Source organism: Pelodiscus sinensis, chromosome 15 (assembly GCF_052426305.1).
Source record: "Pelodiscus sinensis isolate ZL-2025 chromosome 15, ASM5242630v1, whole genome shotgun sequence".
Classification (NCBI taxonomy): Eukaryota; Metazoa; Chordata; order Testudines; family Trionychidae; genus Pelodiscus; species Pelodiscus sinensis.
Genome location: NC_143066.1, coordinates 35,484,812 through 35,508,169, shown reverse-complemented (window position 1 = coordinate 35,508,169; position 23,358 = coordinate 35,484,812). Strand labels below are relative to the sequence as shown.

At 51.5% G+C, this 23,358-nt stretch overlaps 1 protein-coding gene across 7 annotated transcripts in view; it reads right to left on the bottom strand.

Annotated features, from left to right (window-relative positions):
* The window catches only part of PEMT (phosphatidylethanolamine N-methyltransferase), a 136,711-nt gene extending 118,918 nt beyond the window's left edge, over nucleotides 1–17,793 (bottom strand). Inside the window, exons 1-3 of one of the 7 annotated variants that reach the window (XM_075899750.2) lie at nucleotides 17,776–17,793; nucleotides 17,536–17,626; nucleotides 1,050–1,157 (exon numbers count right to left, since the gene is read on the bottom strand). In XM_075899750.2, the coding sequence (XP_075755865.1) occupies nucleotides 1,050–1,157; nucleotides 17,536–17,562 (135 nt within the window). In that variant the 5' untranslated portion in view covers nucleotides 17,563–17,626; nucleotides 17,776–17,793. Of the gene's footprint in view, nucleotides 1–1,049; nucleotides 1,158–8,806; nucleotides 9,192–9,423; nucleotides 9,671–9,896; nucleotides 10,167–17,535; nucleotides 17,627–17,775 lie in introns of those variants that run through there. The other 6 variants (XM_075899752.2, XM_075899751.2, XM_075899748.2 and 3 more) reach the window with 6 other exon arrangements.
* Between the last annotated feature and the right edge of the window lie 5,565 nt (nucleotides 17,794–23,358).

Genomic DNA, 23,358 nt, shown 5'->3' with positions numbered 1-23,358 from the left:
CAGGCTGACGGGTAGCAAGGTGCAAGGCATGCTCCCTAATTCATAGAGATCAAGGGGGTAGGTTGGGGGTGAAGAGAGGATGAGTCCGAAGCAGCATGGGTTTCAACGTGATCCTCATTGTGCTAAAATAAGGTATCAAGTTAAGCCCTCCTCTTCCTGGGTTATCCCTGCTGCTCCTAGGCAGGAGTAAGCTGGCAGCAGTGTACTCTTCCCTGAATCGGGCCCAGTCTGTTCCTAAACTGCAAAGCTAAGCTGCATCTGCCTTATTCACCCTTTATTAACCAGGTGTTTCTAGGCACAATTCTTCACACCTGCAGTGGGCAGAATCAAACTCATGGGCTACGTCTGCACTGGCACCCTTTTTCGGAAATGCTTAAAACGGAACAGTTTTCCGTTATAAGTATTTCCGGAAAAAGCGCGTCTACATTGGCAGGATGCTTTTCTGGAAAAGCACTTTTTCCGGAAAAGCGTCTGTGCCAATGTAGATGCGCTTTTCTGCAAAAAAGCCCCGATCGTCATTTTCGCGATCGGGGCTTTTTTGCGGAAAAGACTACTGTGCTGTCTACACTGACCCTTTTCCGGAACAGTTTTTCCGGAAAAGGACTTTTGCCCAAACAGGAGCAGCATAGTTTTTCCAGAAAAACAATGACGATTTTACATTAGATCGTCATTGCTTTTCTGGAAAAGCAAGCGGCCAGTGTAGACAGCTGGCAAGTGTAGACACAGCCTCAGAGAAAAAGCACTCCGCTTGCATCACAGGCTATACCCACTCCCACCGCAGCCCTCCTGAGTTCCCAGAGCAATAAACACACCAGTCACCTGCAAGGGAGGCAAAGAAATTCAAGAGCTGAAAATCCTCCGAGCTTCTATTAAGGAAGGGGTAGGGGTGGGGTGGGGAGGGGAGAGAGACACCAACTGTCAGGTGGAATTAATAGAGACCTAGTGACCAGTCTTAGGAATCAGGCCAAATGCAGTCCCTGCCTCAGATGGCATCCAAGATGACCCACCGAGTTACTAGCTGCTGGCCTGAGAATGGATAGCACACTTACCACGTTCCAGAAAAGAGGGTTAAAAGCAATGCAAAGGACCGCAGCTGCGAAGGTGGAGTCACTCAGTTTGACATAGCCAAGTAGTAGTGTCATGGTGGACAAATCAACCTGGAGGGAAGGAACAAAGTTAGCAGGGGTGTAGTCTCGCATTGTCCCTAGCTAGCTTCTAGACTGCAACTCTTAGAAGGCTGAATACAGAGGCTACGTCTACACTGGCCCCTTTTCCGAAAGGGGCATGCTAATTTTAAACTTCAGAATAGGGAAATCCGCGGGGGATTTAAATATCCCCCGTGGGAATTAAATAAAGATGTCCGCCGCTTTTTTCCGACTTGTAGATAAGCCGGAAAAAAGCGTCTAGACTGGCCCGATCCTCCGGAATAAAGCCCTATTCCGGAGGATCTCTTATTCCTACTTCAAATCCCCCGCGGATTTCCCGATTCTGAAGTTTAAAATTAGCATGCCCCTTTCGGAAAAGGGGCCAGTGTAGACGTAGCCAGAGCGTTTAGTAAGAGGCCTAGGAGAAGGGTAAGTCAATTTCCTCCAGCTAGTAAATCTCCTGCAGTGTACTAATGCCACACACAAGTCTGTAAGTCCTAGCACTGTGCATTTTGGTCCAATGAACTCCCACAAGCGAAGCAGGGCTGGAGCGAGACGGGACATTTAGGAAACTTACAGAAGGCACCTCCGGGCTGGGGACACTATGGGATGTTGTGCTGCTGGAAGTGCTCAGAAAGGAGAGAAAGTTGAAATCATGAAGAAGCCAGGGCTTGATTTCTTTATTTTGGTAATAGGAGTCATTAATGCCAGTGTCCTGCTGAAATCGGAACCAGCTGTTGCATTCCAAATTCCCTCCCAAGCAGCAGCTGGATACAGCATTCTCCTTCACCTCCCGTCCTAAACTGTGGCAAAGCCCTGCTGTGCCAAGTTTAAGCCCAGAACAGGCTTCGATGGCAGTGGTGGGCCAATCCTTTTGCTGCCCCCCCCCCAAGGGGGCAGTGGAAAGACATGCAAAGGGCTGGCTCTGTGGTATTAGGATGAGAGATACTAAAGATGGAGATAAATGCTGAGTCTCCTGCCCCTGATCAGATTACTCAGCGCTGCTGAGAACCAGGCCACAAGTGCTTGCCAAACCAGCAAAAGTTGCCACTGCTCTGAGTCAAGGGCACTAACCCCCTTTCATCCTGAGAAGTCTCATCTGTGAGCATGGGCCGCGGGTGTAAGAGGCAAGGGGAGGCCTTGCCTTCCACACTGCCAGGCACGGGCCCACCCACATTCTGCCCCCTGCTAAAGGATGGCTTCCAGGATGCCCCCCAGGCTTCAGCCGTGCTCTGGGGCTGGGGACGCTTGCGTGGGGGGGGGGGGAGAGAAGAGAAAGCTGGAGACCTGCCCTTGCAATGGGGGGGGGGAGCATTGCTGGTAGGGGGGGAGGAGAGCTGGAGACCCGCCCCTGTGGTGGATAGGGTTACCAGATACCTTCACAAAAAAATCCCAAACAGGCAAGGAAAAATTGGTCAAGGAAGAAGAAAAAAAAAAAAAAAAAAAAAAAGGCCGCTGCGCCTTTAAACTACCATGCTCCTTGCTCGCCCCGCCCTGGCGGACGATGCCAGCCATCTGTCCAAGGAAAACAGAAAATACCAGACATGTAAAATGTCTGGTATTCTCTTTTTTTTTTTTTTTAAACCAGACGGAAGGCCAAAATACCGAACTGTCCGGGCGAAAACTGGACACCTGGCAACCCTAGTGGTGGAGGGCCTTGGCTCCCACAGCGGGAGGGACCTTGGGTGGAAGAGGCAGGACTGGGTGGCTTGCTTCCCCCAGCCTTAGCTTCACCCACCACCCATGCCTGCAAGTCACACACAACTAAATGGGTTTAAAGGGCTGGGGGTGCAATCCGGGTAGGCACCACAAGTGTGTGCAGTGGTGAAAATCCAAATGTGTTTCCAAGCCAAGCAAAAGGGCATGATACTTCACAGTGCCTCAGCTCACTACCATGCTCTTGTGGCTAAGACTTGACAGACTCCTGAGATTTGGGTTCAGGTCCCCATTCTGCCACAGACTTCCTGCGGGACCCAGCAGTCACTGTCCCACCTCCATCCCTCCGATTTTCCTCCTGCGGAGTGGGAATTATGCCTGCCCGCCCCTCTAAGTGCTGGGAGGACAAATTCCACCAAGTTTGCAAGTAAAGCGGAGCTAGATCTTTTGAGCAAAAGATTTTTCATAAAATAAAGTGGTGGGAAGCCTTTTTTGGAAGAGAAAATCATCAACAGAATTGATATTTTCTGTAAAAATGCTTCCCACATTTACTCCCCCACTACGTTTTACTGAAAACCTCAACTGGGGGGCTTGCAAATTCTGCAAACCACTTTGAAAAACCAGCTCAGAATAAAAACCCTGCCAAATGGGCCCATTTGAAAGAGCTCTGAAGCTAAGACGGCTTCAAGCCGTCGAGAGCTACACGGCTAACGAGATGGGAACGCCAACGGGAGTCTGACTCTCAGAGCCGACATTTCAGATCCCAACGTGCAAGTAATGACAATATTTAAATGAGAGCAATGACTGAAAGAGGCCCCTTCCCTGAAGGGGACGCAGCACACCAAGCATGAAATAACTTCAGCGCACGCACACAGAGAAAGGAATTCATCACATTCTCAACCTCCTCGTGGGTCCTCTGAATTAGTTGGAATTGCAGCATGAGTCAAGAAGAGCCAGGCCATTAGCTCAGATGCAATTTATTTACAGCTCATCCCCGTTTTTGCGAGGCAAAAGCACTGCAGAGAACAGAATGCTCTCCAGCCTGCAGAATCCATTCCTGCATTGTGCTTTTTAGCAACCTTTCTGTGCACTTGGCTTTAAAGCTGGAATTACACACTACAGCACAGGGCGTCCGAGTGAGGGGCCTCTCCCAATACTTTCAATCACGGACGAAGGGGGAATTATTAATCCAAGGGGAAGTCACAAGGGTTCACTCACACACAGTGTTTCTGAAAATTGCCCTGCTTGGAACGTGCTACAATAGGGTGACCAGATAGCAAGAAAAAGCCCCAAATATTAGGACTATCCCTATAAAAATCAGGACACCTGGTCACCCTAAGGCACAGGGTTCTTCATGATTTCAGGGAGGAGGCGCCTGGCTGGTGGGAAAGCCTCTATTTGCACCAGAAACATGATTTCCCACCAGCCTTCCCTGTAAACTGTGCACTTGTGTGGCCACTCGGGAGAGATCCAAATGCCACCCAGCTGAGTAAGAGCGCCCACAGCTAGGTTTTTTGTTTCGGTCAGTGGTACACACCTGCACATGCCTCAGTGCATATAAAAGTTATTCTGCACATGGATAAAAAAAGATTAGAGGGAACATTGGCTCACACAAGGCCTGATTCTGCCCTCCCTTGCCCAGATAGACCTCCCAATGGAGGGTCAGGCCTATACTGGCTGCCTAACACCCATCCCCTAGTCTCCAATCCCATTGCAACCCTCCTGTTGTGTCTTGGCTCATACCATCCACCTGTCACGCTTCTATGCATAGAGCCCTACCAAATTCATGGGCCATTGTAGTCAATTTCATTATCTTAGGATTTAAAAAATTGTAAAATGTCATGATTCCAGCTATTTAAATCTGAAATTTCACAGTGTTATAATTGTGGGAGTCCTGACCCAAAGAGCAGTCGAGGGTGGGAGGTCACAAGGTTATCATAGTGAGGGGTGTGGTACTGCAACTCTTACTTCCATGCTTCTGCTGGCAGCAGTGCTGCTTTCAAGCTGGTCAGTGGGAGAGCAGCGGCTGCTGGCCAGGAAAACAGCTCTGAAGGCACAGCCACCACCACCAGCAGCATAAAAGCAAAGATGACATGATATGGTGTTGCTACCCCTAGTTCTGCATTGCCACCTGCAATGTGGGTGGCCAGAGAGTGGTGGCTGCTGACAGAGCGCCCAGCTTTGCAGGCAGCAGCACAGAAGTTGTGGGGGGAGCAATACCATACCAGGCCAGCTTTACTTCGGTGTTGCTGGTGGTGGCAGCTCCGCCTGCGGAGCGGGGCTCTCCAGCTGCTTAGCTGAGAAGGCCATGCAGAAGGGTTGCAAATCAATCTTCTGACCCTCTGCAACTCCCTTTCAGGTCAGGACCCCCCAATTTGAGAAATGCTGGTCTGCCCCATGAAATCTGTAGAGTATAGGGTAAAAGCACCCAAAAGCCCAGATTTTCAGTCTGGGATGTGTTCTTCATGGCCATGAATTTGGTAGGACCCTATATATGCATCTCATCTCTCTCTTCACCTCTCCAGTCTGTACAAAATGCTGCAGGTAAACCCATCTTCCTTCCCCTTGTCACACATATTCCAACCCCCTCCACCAGCTACACCTCCCCTTTCACGCCTGCTTCAAATATCTTGTCACATTCCAGGCCAAAGGCCTGCTCCATTCCTGCCAACACCACTTCCTTCCGCCGCACTCCCACCAACAAGCTGCAAACAGCCATTTCCCACTCCTCTCCAACCGTCCTTGCTGCCCCACAAAGGACCCATGGGCCTGGGACAGCTGGCTTTGCCAGACCCTCACGGAGGCCATGCACCGGAGCGCATCCGAGGAGCACTGTAGAAGTTAGGCAGCTCAGAAAGTACCACCCAAAGGATCCAGAGTGACAGCACCCTGTGGCCTTCTCATTGGCCCATGCTCTTTATTTAATCCTGAAGTCTGGCTGCAGGAAGTTGTCTGGGTAGCCAAACAGTGGTCTGGATAGCTGTTAGACTGTACTTCCGGTCTCCAACCCCACCCTGACTCGGATCCTGACCCTCACCTATCAGTGCTGGCTCTAGTGATTACTGTGATCCCTGCTTGCTGACTACAGTCTCATAGTGGTCCTTGACTTGTAGACACTAGCCCAGACCAGCTACACCCTGATCCCTTACAGCCCCTTTGTTCAATCTCCTCCTTTCAGCCAAGTGTCTCCTTAAAAGACAAGAATTCTCAGCATTCGCCAGTGGGCTGTCTTCTAATAATCCAATGCACGACAGGTCTGGACTGTATGATCTGTGCCTCATTTAAATTCTAAAAGCTGTGGAACAGGAACAGGGACTTCCGCTGTTTTATACAGCACTGAGCACACAGTCAGTACCTGACAAGCCACATCCTGGCTTGTGGACCCATTGTCAGTAACATCCATTTCTTTTCTCCTCCTGCAAATAAACAAATTCACTGCAGCCAGCACAAAACCGATTGGACTGTGCTTTTGCAAGCAAATGGGGAACTCCTAAGGATGGTCTCTATCCCAGGAATTTGTGCGGTTATGAAATTAAAACATAACCCAGTGCACTCTCAACTCAGCGCCACATCAGTCACTAAGTTACTGTGTGTGTAAGACAAGAAAGATACAGCTCAGCAAAAAAGTCATTTACTGTCTTCCTAAAGACATCACCAAAAAATCACAGTCGCTGGTGGACTGGCAAAGGGACACTCTAAAAATAGAGACAGAGAAGTTGGATCAGGGCCTAGATTGTATTATTGTGCTGCCCAAAGACCAGGGTCCTGTCGTGCTAGGCGCTGTACAGATTTACGCCCTGACCCAGCGTCTGACCATGCACTGTACAAGAGTCCATAGACTCAGCAGTCCATCCATCATAGGAGCACGGCCACAGAAGAAGACATGGCCCCTGCCTTGATGAGTTTGCAAGTTAAAAAAGCAAACACCATACAAAGGACAGGGGGAAAAGATCACGTTTTTGCACGCGTGTTAGTCTTTCATTTAATAAGGACAAATGCTGCCTCAGTGTTTCAGGGCATTGCTGTGGAGCCCGGGGTCAGCTGGGGACTCCCCAGCTGATTCTAGGCTCCGTGCGGCATTTCAGCAGAACTGGGATCAACAGGGAGTCCTCAGCTGACCCCAGATTCTGGAGAAATGCCACGCGGAACCCGGCCCCCAGCTAACCCGAGGCTCTGCGCAGCAAGGCATTTCAAAGGGGCAGCCACTGCACAGCTCATCCCCAGCTCAACTGTGCGGCACTGCCCCTTTAAAACACCACCGTGGCGTATCAAAGGAGCAGCGCCCCACAGCTGAGGCCAGGATCAGTTGTGCATGCTGCCCCATTGTAAGGTGAAAGAGGCAGTCAAGGGGCAGCATCGTGTAGCCCAGGATCAGCTGGGGAGTCCCCAGCTGACCCCGGGCTCCACAGCGCTGCCCCTTTTGAAATGCCACCTCGGTGTTTCAAAGGGGCAGCGCCGTGGAGCCCGGGGTCAGCTGGGGACTCAACTGATCGTAGGCTCCGTGCAGCATTTCAGCAGAACTGGGATCAACAGGGGAGTCCTCAGCTGACCCCAGATTCTGGAGAAATGCCACGCGGAACCCGGCCCCCAGCTAACCCCAGGCTCTGCGCAGCAAGGCATTTCAAAGGGGCAGCCACTGCACAGCTCATCCCCAGCTCAACTGTGCGGCACTGCCCCTTTAAAACACCACCGTGGCGTATCAAAGGAGCAGCGCCCCACAGCTGAGGCCAGGATCAGTTGTGCATGCTGCCCCATTGTAAGGTGAAAGAGGCAGTCAAGGGGCAGCATCGTGTAGCCCAGGATCAGCTGGGGAGTCCCCAGCTGACCCCGGGCTCCACAGCGCTGCCCCTTTTGAAATGCCACCTCGGTGTTTCAAAGGGGCAGCGCCGTGGAGCCCGGGGTCAGCTGGGGACTCCACAACTGATCTTAGGCTCCGTGCAGCATTTCAGCAGAACTGGGATCAACAGGGGAGTCCCCAGCTGACCCCGGATTCTGGAGAAATGCCACGCGGAACCCGGCCCCCAGCTGATCCCAGGCTTAGCGCAGCATGGAGCCTGGTATCAGCAGGGGACTCTGAGTCCCCCTCTGAATCCAGGCTCCATGAGGGCTCCGTGGCTTTGAAATGCACAAGAGCCCCTGTTGAGGACTCTTGTACATTTCAAAAGCTGGCCCCCAAGCAGCCTGGAGTCAGCAGGACTTGCCGCTGGCCCCGACGGCAGGCAGAGTTCCGCATTCCTCCTTTGATATGTGGAAGTGCCTATCGACTAGTCGATGGAAATTCCATTGACTACTCGACTAGTCCATTAACCGCAATTTAACATCCTTAGATGAAAATATGTCACTAGCTTTGTAGGCAATGAAAATACCGCCCCTATTCACAGATGTCTACGCAGGGGGAGGAGGCTGTCTACATATAGCCTGAAGATTTTGCCCAATCCAATTAAATATGAAAATAGACACATATACTAGTTGGCAAAATCCAGAGCGTAGCATTCACCAGAGGCACGTTAGTTTGTTTTCAGCATAGCTTGACGACGTTACACATGGTTTGTGTGACACAGCTCTCCAGCTTTCACATTTTCCCTCACACTTAACAAAAGCCAAGTCAGAGCCTGCCTCTACTTGCAGCAATATAGAGTTCCACCCTGCAAGGCACCAAAGCCCCCAAATTACTCCCACCAAAGGCAGGAGGATTCAGGGGTGCTAGCAGCTCACAATCAGGAGGATGGCCGGTAACGGGGAGAAAACAGCCTCCCCTCCCACCACTTCCCAGCTTTGAGTCTCAATACAGAGCAAAGCAGCTGCAAGAATATCCATGTAAACACAAAACACAATAGCCTGCCAAAACGTGGTCAGACTACGTACGAATGTTCAATTCTTTTAAATCACCAACATTTACAACCCACGCACCCCACCCCGCCCCGTGGTTTCATACAAGTTATTATTAAGCTTTCCAGAAAGACTTCTGAAAGACACAATAAATAGCGTAGCCATTAATGACTTACTTGTACCTGCCAGCGCACTGATAGCAAAAGTAAATTATGTGAGGTCAACATAACCCAAAAGCAGCAGCTAATGGCTGATAAAGGCCCTTTCCCTCCTCCACTGTCCCTCCTAACACTCGCTGCTCATTTCAATGGAATAATGGGAGAGGGAGGACAGATTTCTGTGCAGAGCTGCCCTGATAACAGAAGGATGCTGATGGATGGGGATATTTTTGTGTGTCAGGATCAGGTCACAGCTACCATTTCCTGTGATCAGAATCTGTTGTGCAAGGCAGCCCGGTTAACCCTGCTGCCTCCGGTGTGAGGGGTTACAACCCAGAAAGGGCTGCTCCTGATTTTGCCTGTTTCTCCTTAAATCAGGAAGCACGAATTGAAATCTACAGATGAGCTAGCTGCCTCCACCCCACACCTGGGTCACAGTGTGCGTGTGTTTATGTGTGTGTGAATATCCACGTTACAGATCAGGGAAGCTGGTTAATGCACAGGAGTGGCTGCTTTCTCAGCTCTAGTTTTCAATCCTAGCAAATGGACATACACCTCCTGCCTCCCCACACACACACCACATACACACACACACAGACACTGCACAAATGAACAGCAAAATGTGCAACCAATACCTTGCTATAATCCAAATTACTTAGTCCTCCACAGCAGTCCAAGTGGGATGGCAAAGCAGCGCCTGCCAGCATTCAAAGCTCAGGTTTTCTTCTAAACTGCCCACTCCCTAAGCATTTTATAACCTGTCTGGACAGGGGCCATGCCCAGGCTAGGGGTGAGGGGCAGTCAATAGAACCTCACCCCTGATCAGCTGTGGCAGCCCTCCCCAGCAAGCACCCAGCCTGGCTTCCTGGTTATCACTTTAAACCCTGCCGGGGCATTCTGGGAAATGTAGTTCCTGCTACCCACACTTGCCAGCTGCTTCTCAGGAGAGAACTACAAGGCCCAGAGGACCCAGGGAGGCTGAGGGCTTAGCAAAGCCTCCAGGCTTAAAGCAGCTGAGCAGTGCAGCTAATTCCCCCCTGGGGTAGAGCCACTGGCTCTAGGAGGCTAGGCCAGGGAGGGTTAGAAATTAAAGTCGTGAATCACTGACCTTTTTAGTACTGTGCCACTTTCTGCCGGCTGGAGGGGATTGGCGGGGCGGATTCAGTGGGGCTCCAGCTGAGCAGAGCTGCCCTGGACTCTGCCCTGTGGGGAGGCTGCTGTCCAGCCATGTGGCAGTGACAACCGGTGTCCGGGAGGGAGCCGATCGATCCGTCCTTCCCACAGTCTCCAGCCAGGCTGGGACTTTCACGCCTCTTTGTGGAAGTCAGCTCAGGACAGGGACCGTGGCCTCCGAACGTGCACGCCTGGCACCTAGTGCGACGGGGCCAGTTCTGATTGGCGTCCATCCACACCACGAGCGGGTTGGTGCTGTGAGGGGCGCCCCCCTCTCTGCGCTTATTGATTTCCAGAGTCGCTGTGGTTGGCTCTCAGCCCCTTCTGGGGCGGGATTGGGGTTTGATCTGGTGGTTTGAATAGGTAGGGCCAAGAAGTAAGAAGAGAAGGGTCATATCCATCTCTCAACAGAGCAGCACAGATCTGCCCAACACCTCCGTCTTTAGGATGGGGAGGGGGAATCTGTTATAAATAGCGCAGGGCAGTGTTCCCTGTAAGCTGAGCGCTTGTGCGGCCCCTCAGGAGAGATTCTCATGCTGCCCAGTGAATTAGCAGAGTGCCCGCTGCTAAATTTGTGTTTCTCCTGGCGGGGCATTTTCACACATGCCTCAGCACACATAACATTTATTCTCCACATGGATGGGAGGAAAATCCACACACGGCACATCGTCTAATACGTGCAGAGCCCAGCTGAGAAAGGGGGAGGGGGCTGGGCTGGGCTCCTGGAGCTGCCCTCTACTAAGGGACTCCATGCTCCATACCCATAGGGCCCGTAGGTACAGAGGGCAGTCTTGCCCTGCCCCCACTCTCTCCCCCCACACACATTACTTTGGAATCCTCTAGCTGTTCCTACATCCCTCTGGGCTGCGTAATGTTCCTTCCTCAAAATGAAGGCAATTTGTTACGGAAGACACTGAACACAGAAGCAAGGAGGCTCACTAATAGTTCGTATGCAGATCTGCAATATGAACTAAAAATCATCCCTGTACTTCCGGCTGGAATGTGTGTGTCCATTAAGCAGGCTCATGCCAGTAAGAGCTGCCTTTTTCTTTAATTTATGGCAATGCCTACAGCTGATATTTAGTGTTCGCTTTGGAATCAGAAGCATCAGCAAATACACTGTTCCATCTGGAAATATGAGATTTGGTGACAAAACCTAAAAAACAACAAATACTGTAGTAGCACATTAAAGACTGACAAAACATGTAGATGGTATCATCAGCCTTTGTGGGTGCAACCCACTTCTTCAGATGCCCGGAACTAAGCCCACCACCAATGTTCCCTCTCATTTTTCCACTCATGTGCGCAATAAATATTGTTATGTGCACCAAGGCATGTGCAGATGTGCACCAGCAATAGAAACACATGCTGCCAGCTGTAGGTGCTCTGCTGATTGGCTGGGCAGCACCTGAATCGCTTCCGGGGAGTCACCCAAGCACTCTGCTTACAGGGAGCACTGCCCACTAACTTTGCTTTTGAAGTGATCACATCCTCGTCAGAGATCAGATGTGGTGGGATTCAGATGCATTCTAAAATTCTCTGGCTGCCCCTTCAATTTCTAAAGAATTTAAGCTTTTACTTTTAAAAAATTTAGCCCCTATGATTAAGAAGGAAGCCTGAATTTGAGCACGGGTGGTGAGTGAAGGTAGGGCTGGGAGAGGTAAGCATTCAGCCTCACCCCATGGGAGCCAAATCCTCCTCTGACCCCAGAGCACCCAGGGGAGGGTGGGCGCTTGGGGGCAGTAACACTCCACCCCAGTACACCGTCTGTCGGTGTTCCAGGTGTGGAGTACGGGTGTGGGCCAGCCTGGTGATTTGGGAAGGCAATGCCTTCCCCTGCCTCTTACGCCTGCCACCCCTGTTAATAGCGTTGTTGCTATCTGCTAGAGTCTGCAGAGTGACAGCCTGAAGCCACACACACATATATAGATGTACACAGAGCCCTGTAAATCAGTGGCTATCTGCTTTATATCTGCGTTATCTACATCTACGGATATGGATGCAAATATTTTTGCAAATATGGATGCAGACATAGATACAAATTTTGTATCTAAAACCCTGCAGATTGGCAGCTATCCACTTTATATCTGCAGGTATCCACATCTGTGGCTGCGGATGCACATATCTGTGGCTCATTTTTGCAGATACCGCTGTGGATGTGAATGCAGATGCCAATTTTGTATCTGCGCAGAGCGGTAGATAGACATCAAAATTGGGCTTTAACTCTGGAACCTAATGGTGATAATTGGAATGTCAACAGTGTTAGCTATTTCACTGTGAATTCTTTGAATGGAAACATTTAACTACTCTGAATTGTAAGTGGAATTTTGGGAGGTGGGCTGAGCTTCAGTAGAAATCCACCAATATGTCCCTCCCCACTGGTCCCCACACACAAGCAGGAAAGCATTAGGAAAATGTGTAGGAAAGGAAGCTCCCAAACCCACGAAGGACACATCACAACATGGACTAGCAGCATCAGTGCTCTTAACAGCCTAAGAAAGGCTAGGAATCCTCTTCCAGGAGGAAAAATGGAAGTTTATGAATCAGTGCCACATGCATAGCCAGCCAGAAGGAAGTTGCGTGTGGCATTATTAAGGCCTATTCAACTGTGGGCGTTATGCGAAGAAAACCCTACCTGATGAGGGACCTGACTGCAGGGGTATGCCAACCTGTGCTGTCATGTCAGACTCATTAGCCATTGCTGACACAAAAGTGATGACAAATAGTTTAGAAACACAATGACGTGCCGCCAGTTCCAGTCATCACAAGGGACAGACCATGAGACCTTCTGCTCCGAAGAGATGCTGTTGCATGGGTCAGTACGATCCTCCAGTAGCTGTAGAAACAGCCCGACTTATGCCACTTCTGGGCGCTAGTGGGCAACTTAGACACAAACACTTGGGCACCTCTCACTACAGTGGGACACGCTGACCGGGTCAGTAGATCTACATGACATCAGGATACTGCGGGACGATGAGGCTTCACAGCATCTGCTTCCTCACTGCCCAAGGGTGCGCTGCCCTGGAGGTGTGAGGCAGTCAGTTCTAGCAGGGGACAGAACACTTAGCATTACGTTGCTGTTCTGTGCCAACCAACCAGAGCCCTAAGGTTCACAGGAGCATTCAGTGTTTGGTACCAGCAGGAGAGGGGCGAGGATGTCATAGGAGGAGATCCCTGCAGTAGTCCAGATTCCTGGAGAGGAAGTGTGGTCCAGTGGGTGGGGCACAGTCCTAGAAGTCAGGAGACTGAGATTTAGTCCTAGCTCTGCCACTAACCTGAGCAAATCACTTCACTTCTGTATCCCCCTCTTATTTTGTCCATATTCTCCTAGAGATTTTTAAATCTTGGCATGACAAAGCCCTGGATGGGTTGATTTAGTTGGGGTTGGTCCTGCCTAGGGCAGGGGGCTGGACTTGATGACCTTCTGAGGTCTCTTCCAGCTCTATGATTCTATGATACTGCTGCTTTTGGATTTGGGCGGCTAGTCAAAGTTCAAGGCCCGGGGATGTTCCTGCAGTGTGTAGAGACTGATGGAGTCCACTTTTTTCTTTGATGCCATCTTGTTTAAAGTCCTGCTTCTTTGCCTGCAAGCAGAACCAGGAACAAAAATGACCTATTTCCTAGCTTACAGCCCCAAGTCTAATTAGCCAGCAACTCAACTGGTGTGTCTCTAGCTTTTTCCAGGGTCACACGATGCTGACAAGCTATTGCTTGGCTGTCGTGCTTTTTGCTTCTTCCTGCCTCTCAGTTCCTGCCTTTTCTCTCTCACACACACAGACACACACTCACCACTGAAGCCCTCTGCCCACTCAGCCCATATTTCTAGGTAGGTTCACAAGCGTCTTTTGTCTTGAGGTAGGGTGGTGACGGGACAGAGAGCTTCTGATTAATTCCTCCAGACAGTTATTCTAATGGAAGCGTGTGTTTCCCCACAATCATGATGAGGTATTTACACAGCATAAGATTTCACCCTGCTCATACAGTCTAGAGATAGTGATAGAAATGTAGCTGTGTTAGTCTGGGGTAGCTGAAGCAAAATGCAGGACATGTAGCACTTTAAAGACTAACAAGATGGTTTATTAGATGATGAGCTTTCTGGGCCAGACCCACTTCCTCAGATCAAATAGTGGAAGAAAATACAGGCAGTCCCCGGGTTACGTACAAGATAGGGACTGTAGGTTTGTTCTTAAGTTGAATCTGTATGTAAGTCGGAACTGGCGTCCAGATTCAGCTGCTGCTGAAACTGACCGCCAGTTCTGACTTACATACAGAATCAACTTAAGAACCCCAGGCGTCCCCAAGTCAGCTGCTGCTGAAACTGATCAGCAGCTGATTCCAGGAAGCCCGGGGCAGAGCAACTCTGCCTCGGGCTTCCTGAAGTCAGCGCTGGTCAGTTTCAGAAGCTGACTTGGGGACGCCTGGGGCAGAGCAGCTGGGGTGCTGCTGGGTTGCTCCAGTAGCGCCGCTCCTCGGTGCTACTGCACCAACCCAGCAGCACCCCATCTGCTCTGCCCCAGGCGTCCTGATTCAGCTGCTGCTGAAACTGACGAGCAGCGGCTGAATCAGGACCTGGGGCAGAGCAGCTGGGGTGCTGCCGGGTTGGTCCAGTAGTGCCCAGAGCAGCGCTGCAGGACCAATTGGCAGCGCCCCAGCTGCTCTGCCCCAGGGTCCAAAACAAAAGCCTGGTCTGCTGGGGGGGGCACACTAGCTGCGCCTCCCCCTCCCCCCAGCAGACAAGGGACACGGGGAGCAGAGCCGCAGCGGCAGCGGGGTGCCGCGCCTCTGAGGCTTTGCTCTGGCAAAGTCTCAGAGGCGCGGGTCCCCGCCGTGGCTGCAGCTTCAGTCCCGGTGCCTGTGGTCTGCTGGGGACGGTCCCCAGCAGACCACAGGCACCCGGACTGAAGCAGCAGCAGCAGCAGCAGCAGCGGCCAGAGCAAAGCCTCAGAAGCGCGGGAACCCACCTGGTGCCCCTGGTCTGCTGGAGACGGTCTCCAGCAGACCAGGGGCACCGGAGCAGCTTATGAACGGGGCTCTCTCGCCCCAGAGCTCGCAGGTAGCAATCCGCCACCTCGACCTCCGGGGTGAGAAAGCCCCGTTCATAAGTGCGGATCCGACATAAGTCGGATCCGCGTAAGTCGGGGACTGCCTGTAATCTTTAAAGTGCTACATTGTCCTGCATTTTGCTTCAGTCTAGAGATAGTAAGATCTTCAGGTAGGCACTTGTCTCTGGTTGTGTGCATGCACATGTACACCGCCTGGCACAATGAGGGACCCAGATCTTGCTTAGGGCCCTTTAGACCCTACTGTAATACAAATCATAATTACAGGCCTGATCCAAAGCTTATTACAGTCACGGGAGACTCGTGATGACTTCAGCAGGCTATAGGGCAGGCTGTTGGAGAGAGGCGAGGCTAGGATAGATATCCATCCCAATGGATGAGCTCCAGCAGGTCAGTCCTTTAATTCCTCTGGTTGGATAATGCCCCTGGCAAGCGGCAGTGATGCTTGTGCAGACTGTATAATTATCATCCCTGTAATTTCCAAAGCAGAGATACGAGAGCAGACGAGAGGACGTTGTTTATTTTTCAGTCCCAGCACCTGGGTCCTTATGATTAAGGGTGGGAGGGGGAATGAAATGAGAGCCAAGGAAGCCCCAGAGGCTAGAGAGTCAACAGGACTAGGGGAGAGGCAGGTTGTAGCCCATTCCCTCCTTTGCTGGCATGGAGTTAGCAAGGAGAAATCCTCGCAACAAAGGCAGAAAGCCATGTCCTCTGAATGTCCTTCAGGCTTGGCCAGCCTGGCTGGCAAACAGGAAATGAGTGCTGGTTCAGGAGATGTGTGCCCGCCCCATCCAGAGCCTGTGCTTGGCGGGGCGGGGTTGAGCGGACAGTCTGGGTGAGGGAGAGTGTGGGTGAATTGGAGGTATGCATGGGGGAGTGGGAAGGGGACTGAATCACAGGGAAAGGACTCGGGGACTGGGGCAGGGGAGGAGAACAGAATTAGGAAGTAGGGTTACCAACTCTCCAGGACTAGCCTGCAGTCTCAGGAGTTAAAGATTAATCTTTAATTAACGATTATGTCATGTGATGAAATCTCCGGGAATACGTTCAACCAAAACGGGCACCCCTATAAAGAGCCATAGGATGGTTCAGGGTGGCTGCCGCTGGCCCTGCACTTTGGGGAGCCCCATGGCAGCCGCCCCAACCCTCCTATGGACCGGATGGTTCTCTTTATTGAGGCGAGTTCCCGGGACCCAGGGCAGACTGGGGCCGACAGCAGGGCTCTCCCCTTCCCGTGCATTCCCCACAGCGGCGGGAGCCGCAGGAAGTGGAGCGGCACAGCAGCCTGCTTTCCCCCCCCGCCGCCATCTCCCGGTTGGGTCGCTCCGCTTCACCAGGGTGGCGGGCAGCCACGCAGGGCTCCGGGGAGCCGGGCACAGTGGGCAAAGGCGGGGTCACTCCACTCCTCTCCCCGCCCCCGCAGTGAAATGGAACGACCCAGCTGGGAGATGGCAGAGTGAAGCAGGCTCCTAGGTCACTCTGCTTCCCGTGGCTCCCGCCACTGTGATGAGTGTGGAGGGGTCCGACCCCTGCTGCCCCCAGCAATCATTCAGGCCGTGCCGTTTGGGGGAGGAGCTTCGGGGGAGGGGTACAATGGAGGCGTGAGGACAGAGCAGGGGCGGGAAGAGGCGGGGTGGGGGCGTGGCCTGAGGGGGCTTGTCTCAGGCCACATACCCCCTGGGGATGGCCCTGGCCCTGTAATAGGAAGCTATGGGCCAGGCTGGAGGTAGAGACAAGAAGCACCTGAGCCTGGGAGAGACGCTTCACTGATCCTCCCTCCTGCCCCTGGACTGCAGTGCCCCAGGTTTGCATGCTTCCCCCACCCAGCCACCTGCTCCCGTTTTTTTGTGGGAGGCAGAGGCAGATGCAGGCAGCACGAGGCAGGTAGCCAGATGGGCAACGTAGGGCAAAGCCCATTGGCGGGGGCTCTGTCCGCAGGCTAGGTCCAGTCTGGTCACCTCAGCTACATTTTCCTGTCCTACAATTTAGCACCTTCATCGCACCTTCCATGCGAGGCTCTCAGTGGCCACCGAATTCTGCCTGGTCACCCCTCTGAAGCACTAGCAGGTCCATATCCTGGTTCACAAAAAGGCCACGAAATCCACGGGAGCTGCAGGGAGTCACCATCTTTGAAAGCCAGGCTCTGAGGGACATGCCAGGATGCTCTGTGGCCCCTGGCTCCCTGCTTCAACCACAAAACCTCAGTCACGAAGCCCCGGGGTTCCTCAACCAAACAGCCGGTGCAGAAGAGTCTAACGCTTGGTCTGATGGGAAGGCCCCTTCCCCCCAGGCAGGGACGTGACATGATGACAGGGACAACACAAAAGCCTTGATTAGGAACCAAACAGGCAGCCGCATGACCTTCAGCTGCACTGGAACTGGCTGAAATGTTCACCTGGCCGACCGGACTAGGGGGAAGCAGAGTGAGGGAAACATGTCAGGAGTGAACTCTCCAGAATTTCCCGCACTCCCAGTGCACTCTCTAGGGAAGTCCTTTGTTAGCAAAGCACTTACCACATAACAAGGGAATGTTTTATCCATAGCTGAGCTCCTACCCTCTCAGCCCGCGTAGACTTTCCGCCGCTTCTCTGACATCTCCCGACAGCTGGTAACAAAACAAAGGGGGATTTTGTAGCTTGATCCCTCCTTGTCCACTCCCCATCATGTTTTCTTCTGCTTTGTAACTCTCCTTCCCAGAGAGAAAAGGCAGATATCTCAGCCCCTTCCCCCTCCATCCCCCCTGCTCCCACTCACAGTTCGAATGCTCAAATCACCATTTAAATTCCCATGACAGCCCCTGAGAGGTCAGGGAGGAGAATGGAATGGAAAGGAATTGCAGATGTTCACACGGCTGGAGAAACTATGCAGCCATTAATGGCCCTCCTGAGCTAGCCAGGCAAAGGGAAACCAGCAAACCCGGCCTGATGTTTTGCTGCTGTCGTGTCAAGAGAACTAAGCTGTTCTCTTTGTTTTGGTTGGTTCGTTGGTGCCTGTTGCTAACAGCTGCACAAGCTCATCAAAAGTGCGGGTGGACTTGGCCAGGCCTCTATCACGGCCCCCAGCCAGCCAGAACTAAACAACTCGACTGCCAAAAGCATCCTTGCTGGCTGGACCCAACCCAAAGTCTAGTGAACAGCCAGGGGAGAGGCAGTGCAAGGGCAGGACCCTTTAACTCAGGGGTGGGCAATCATTTTTGACAGGGGGCCACTTCAGAAATTTTTGAAGTGGCCCCATGCCACTCCAGAAGGGGAGGAGCCTCAGGCAGAAGGGGCGGGCCTAGAACACTTCTGTGCTTCCCTGCACACAGACCCTGACTGGTCTGTGAGTGGGGGAGTGCGTGAAGTCTTTGCCCACCCCCCCCCCCCAGAGAGAACCACCAGCTGTTCTGAACACCCTCTAGGTGCTTGTGCCCGTGGCAGTGGGAGGAGACTTCGCATGCTCCCCCTGCCTCCAGGCCTTGCAGGGCTGGAGCAGGCCGGGAGGAGGCTTTGCACGCTTCCTCCCACCCCCGAGGCCTGATTGGCCTGGGGGTGGGAGAGCGGCAGGGCCTCCGTACAATGGAGCAACCCGCTTTATGAATGAGTATTCAATAAATGTTCTCCTTTAAAATAAAATATCCTGGTTAGAATTTTTGTTGACAAGAGACAGTTTCATCAGAATTTGCCAAATCACCGATGCCGACGCCTTTTTCACGCAGATGGCTCAATTTCAAGGAAATCCCCCAGAATCCAGGCAGGTTTCCAATAGGGATGTTACATTTCCTTTCATTTTGATTAATTAGCTACTCAATTAATCAGTGGGGGGCACTCGCTATCCTCACTATCCCAGCTGCACCTCTGCCTCTGCCCGCAGCTCTTACTACATTTGAAAGGCAAAGGTGTTGCGGGGAACCCAGGGCAAGCGGGGACTCAAGCAGACCCTGCTCGTGCCAGTCCCGACTGCTGTGTAGTTCAGCCCTGGCAAGTCCTGGTATAAATTAAGCCCCATCCACATAAGCGACATCCTTTCAGGTCCTTTCTAGCACAGATCAGGGTTTATATACGTCCCTGGCTTTCCAACACGCTTTGCCCCAGGCTAGGACTACAACAGGACTCTGTTTCCCAGCAAGGCTACTTTCCTGGCTCTCAGACAAGCTAGGAACTGCCCTGAGCCAGCTTTGTCCACAGGGCTGAGGGAGGAAGAGGAGTTCCAACCTGCCCCGTTCATGGAACTCTAGCATCAGGCCCCAAATCCAGAGTCAGCAGCAGGGCCACCACCTGCTCCCTAGGGACCATTTCCTTCCCCACCCTGACTGCACGCCCTGACCCCACATGGCAAACTTGAATGGGGTAACACCGCACCAGGAGTGTTCCTCACAAGCTAGCAAGGGCCTGTGCTCCCAGAGTGAGCAGAGCACAGCTGAACCACGCTCCGCACTGCCTCCGAGATAGAGCGGGAACCCAGTCAGAGGCTTAATCTGAAATCTGCATTATCCCACCCTCCATTAGCTACAATTACTGTCGTTAGTACCTCAGGGACCTGCAGTCATAGAGGGGGGTCTCTAGTATTTCTAGAAGAAGTTAGCTCTGTTTATACAATGAATGATTTACCAGGGTATTTGGTACACTGCTTCCCTATTACACATCATTAACAATTAATTACCAGGTTTTCAATGCTCCCTTATCAATTCTTTCGAGCTGGATAGTACTTGCCAATTTGGAACATACAGTGCATCCGTGAGATTCTGTTCCCACGTACAGCTAGAGCCCTGCAAATCCATGGGCATTTTGCTTTATATCCGCAGACATGGCATTGGGTATGTAAGGCGGGGGGAAGCATTGCCTTCCCAAACCACCAGGCAGAGCTCCGCCCATGCTCTGCCCCCAGAGAGCCTACTGTAGGCATTCAGAGGTCAGAGTGTTGCTACCCCTAGCGCCTGCCCTACCGGTCCGTCTCCTCCCTCCCCCGGTGCTCAAGAGGCTGGGGGTGATCCTGAGCACTGCATTGTCTGGTTTTGTGCCTGGAACCCGTCTCAGAATGGGTCTGTGATACTGAGGCTGTATCTACACTGCAGTTTTTTCGCGGAAGAGGATATGCAAATGGCGCATTCATTTGCATATCTTCTTCCGATTCTTTTCACAGAAGAGGTTTTGCCGGTTAAAAAGCCCCATGTAGACGGGACCATTTGTCAGAAAAAAAACCCTTTTTCACAAGATCCCTTATTCCTCAGCAATCGAGGTTTATAGGATCTTCAAAAAAGAGTTTTTGCCATTCTGGGACAGGTTCCAGGCACAAAACCAGACAATGCTGGGGAGTGCTCAGGATCACCCCCTACTGGTGACTCAAGGAACAGCATTACAGAACAACTAGAAGCTCTATCCTGAAGGACTTCTTGGAAGGCTGCATAGATGTGAAAAGAAACTTCACAAGAGGAGGCGCTAATCAGAGGGGAAAACAGAAATATGCCAGGGAACACAGTGGATGCTGCCCCTCCTGCACAGAGAGAAATATCCACCCCTTAGTCATTAATAATGCTATTTTAATACTTAAAAACCAGCAAGTACTCCTGCAGCACCTTAGGGTATGTCTACACTAGCCCCCTAGTTCGAACTAGGGAGGCTAATGTAGGGGTGTGTCTAGACCACAGGGTTTTGTCGACAAAGTGGACTTTTGTCAAAAAAAAACTATACCTGTGTTTACCGCCGAGTTCTGTCAACATAACATCGACAGAACTTGGCAGTTTTGTCGATGGCGGTAAACCTCATTCTACGAGGAATAACGCCTTTTGTTGACAGAGTTCTGTCGACAGAAGGCGTTATTGCATCTACACTCTGATGTTGACAAAGCGGCTTGCTTTTTGTCGCTCTTTGTCGACAGAAGCCTGTAGTCTGGACGTACCCAAGAAGTGCACGAACGCCCATGATACCATCTACATTTAGTTTCTAAGGTGCTGCAGGACTACTCGCTGGTTTTTAAGTTTTTTTCAGTTACAGACTAACATGGCTACCCCCCTGAAGCTATTTTAATACGTGCATCATAATAGTGATTCCTTGATGGCGAGAATTTGAATTGATTTCTTATGTAGGAGCATTGACACAGCCCCTACCGAAGTCATAGGGGGGTTGCCAATGACTCCTGGGGGAGTAGGACTGGGCTGTACATGAGTAGTACCAAGGAGAACCCATCTGAGACCTAGTACTAAGGAGAACACAGTTAATAGGAATCATTATTAAGTGATCTGGCCCATGTTTGTGACGGTGCAGGAGGCTACACTGGTGAGGCCGTGTCTACACTGCAGCTTAGATCAGCATAATGTATATTGCTCAGAGAAGTGAATAAACCATCCCAAGCGAGACAAGTTACCCCAAGCTAAGCACTCGCGCGCACAGAGCTATAGCGGCAGAAGAGGCTTCTGTCATTCGTGGAAATGGTTTTATTATGCGGATGGAAGAGCTCTCTCCCCTCAGCACAGTTTCCACCAGATATGCTGCGGCAGCACATCTGCGCCGCTACAGCGCTGTGCAGGTAGACAGCCTCAGAAATGCACGTGAAACTGGTTGTGAAATCACTGTCCGCTCTTCCTCGGACACAAATCAAGGGGCAGCCCGCTAGTCCCACCCCTCGCACATTCCCGTGCATCTGGGGCTTTGAGTGGGACCAGCATTGGGCCCTTTCATGGGCCCTGGGAGCCCTGGACTTTAGGTGTACCCCTGCAAGAGGAGATCTGTGGCCTTTATGATCTCTTCACCCCACTGCCACAGCCCAGAGAGGGCTTAAGCCAATGGGGAAGTGGGCCTCTGGGCTCCATTGTGCCCGGGGCCTATAACCACGTAGTGATCCTCCTTTTCACAATGACATTTCAAATGGCGCACTGGCTTTTCCAGGATGCCCAGGGCACATATTAAACAACCCCCCGATCGTCCCAGCTCTGCTGCCTGCTCAGGTGACATCACTGAATTTTTAAAACGACTTTTTAAGCGACTGTCCGATGCAGCGATTTTCTGACACCATTTGTAAAGTGTCAGCTTTGATCATGATCAGCCCTGCTCATGCTCCCTAGGAGTCAGCTGTGCTGTTTTGTCTGCATCCTCACTGATTTCACCCTGGGCTGCTTGGCAGTTTCACTGCACTCACGTCCGTCAAGCTCTACATGGTCCCCCTGGGGATGGCAACTCCTGAAACATGAGCGACTGTTATTCAGCGATGCTGGCTGCTCCTCGTGGTACCCCGCGGTTGCTGTGGCCATGGGCACATGGCCCTGTAGGATTCTAAGCCAGGCAGAGCCAGCACAAAATATCCTTTCGGCTCACAGCTGGTGAATTAGCCTCATAGATCTCTCTTTGCTGCTTTATTCAGGTAAAAGTAGCTGGGATTTGTATCTATTGAATCAGGAGTTGAGTAGAAAGAAAACCGGGCTAAGTCCTCCAAACCCTTTTAGCCTCCATTCCCACAATAGTTTCCACAAAAGAACAACAAAAGAATGAACCTTGGAATTCACTAATGAGCACCTTTCTGACCACAGCACATTTTGCTCTGCCTCCCCCACCCTAGGTTTGACCTTTGCAGCCCAAGCTGCAGCCTGTCCCAAAGGGAGCATTCTTCCTTCCAAAGGAAAAGTGCTGATTTTAGGGGGCTTTGTGGCATGCCTGCTCTGAGACAGCCAAAGATTTTTGTCTCTGCAAAAGTCTGAGCAAGGATTTGTCATGGATTTAAAACTCCCAAAGGCCAGATTCAGCCCTCTAATGAAACAGAGGAGATTATTCTATGCAATCTCAGAGCCCACTGCTTGTGATCTATATGCCAAGTGGGAAATCTAGTCTCTCTCTCCTCTGGCTGGTGTGAGCTGGATTCAAACAGTGCACTCAGCTCCTGGAGTACTGTGCACGGCTTACCTGCAGTCCTCAGGGGCTGATTAAGGAGCTGCACTGACAGCACACAGAGGAAGTTTTGGTACAACTCTTGCAGCCTGAGAGGAACCTGGTTTCAACTTAGGCCCTTGCAGAGAGGTTTACAGTAAATTGTAAAAAGAGAGGAGCCTTTAGGGTTTGGACAGGAAGGACATTTCAAGAGCTGTGAGTTATTTACAATGACTGAGTCAGTGTGGTCAACTGTCCCATTTATCATGAGTCCTACAAGATTGAGAATCTTTCTTAAATCCCCAGCTGCCCAAGTCTTGTGAATGTGGGAGACACCATTTTCAACTTGTAAAAAATGAGTTTTCAGCCCTCATCACTGGCGAGAAGTTTAAAAACATGGCTTGGACTTGCATGTCAAAAACCAGAAGGTAAATGATGATCTCCATGATTTTTTAGACAAGATCATAATCTGGGAGCCCCAACTCATGATTTGTGAATGCTT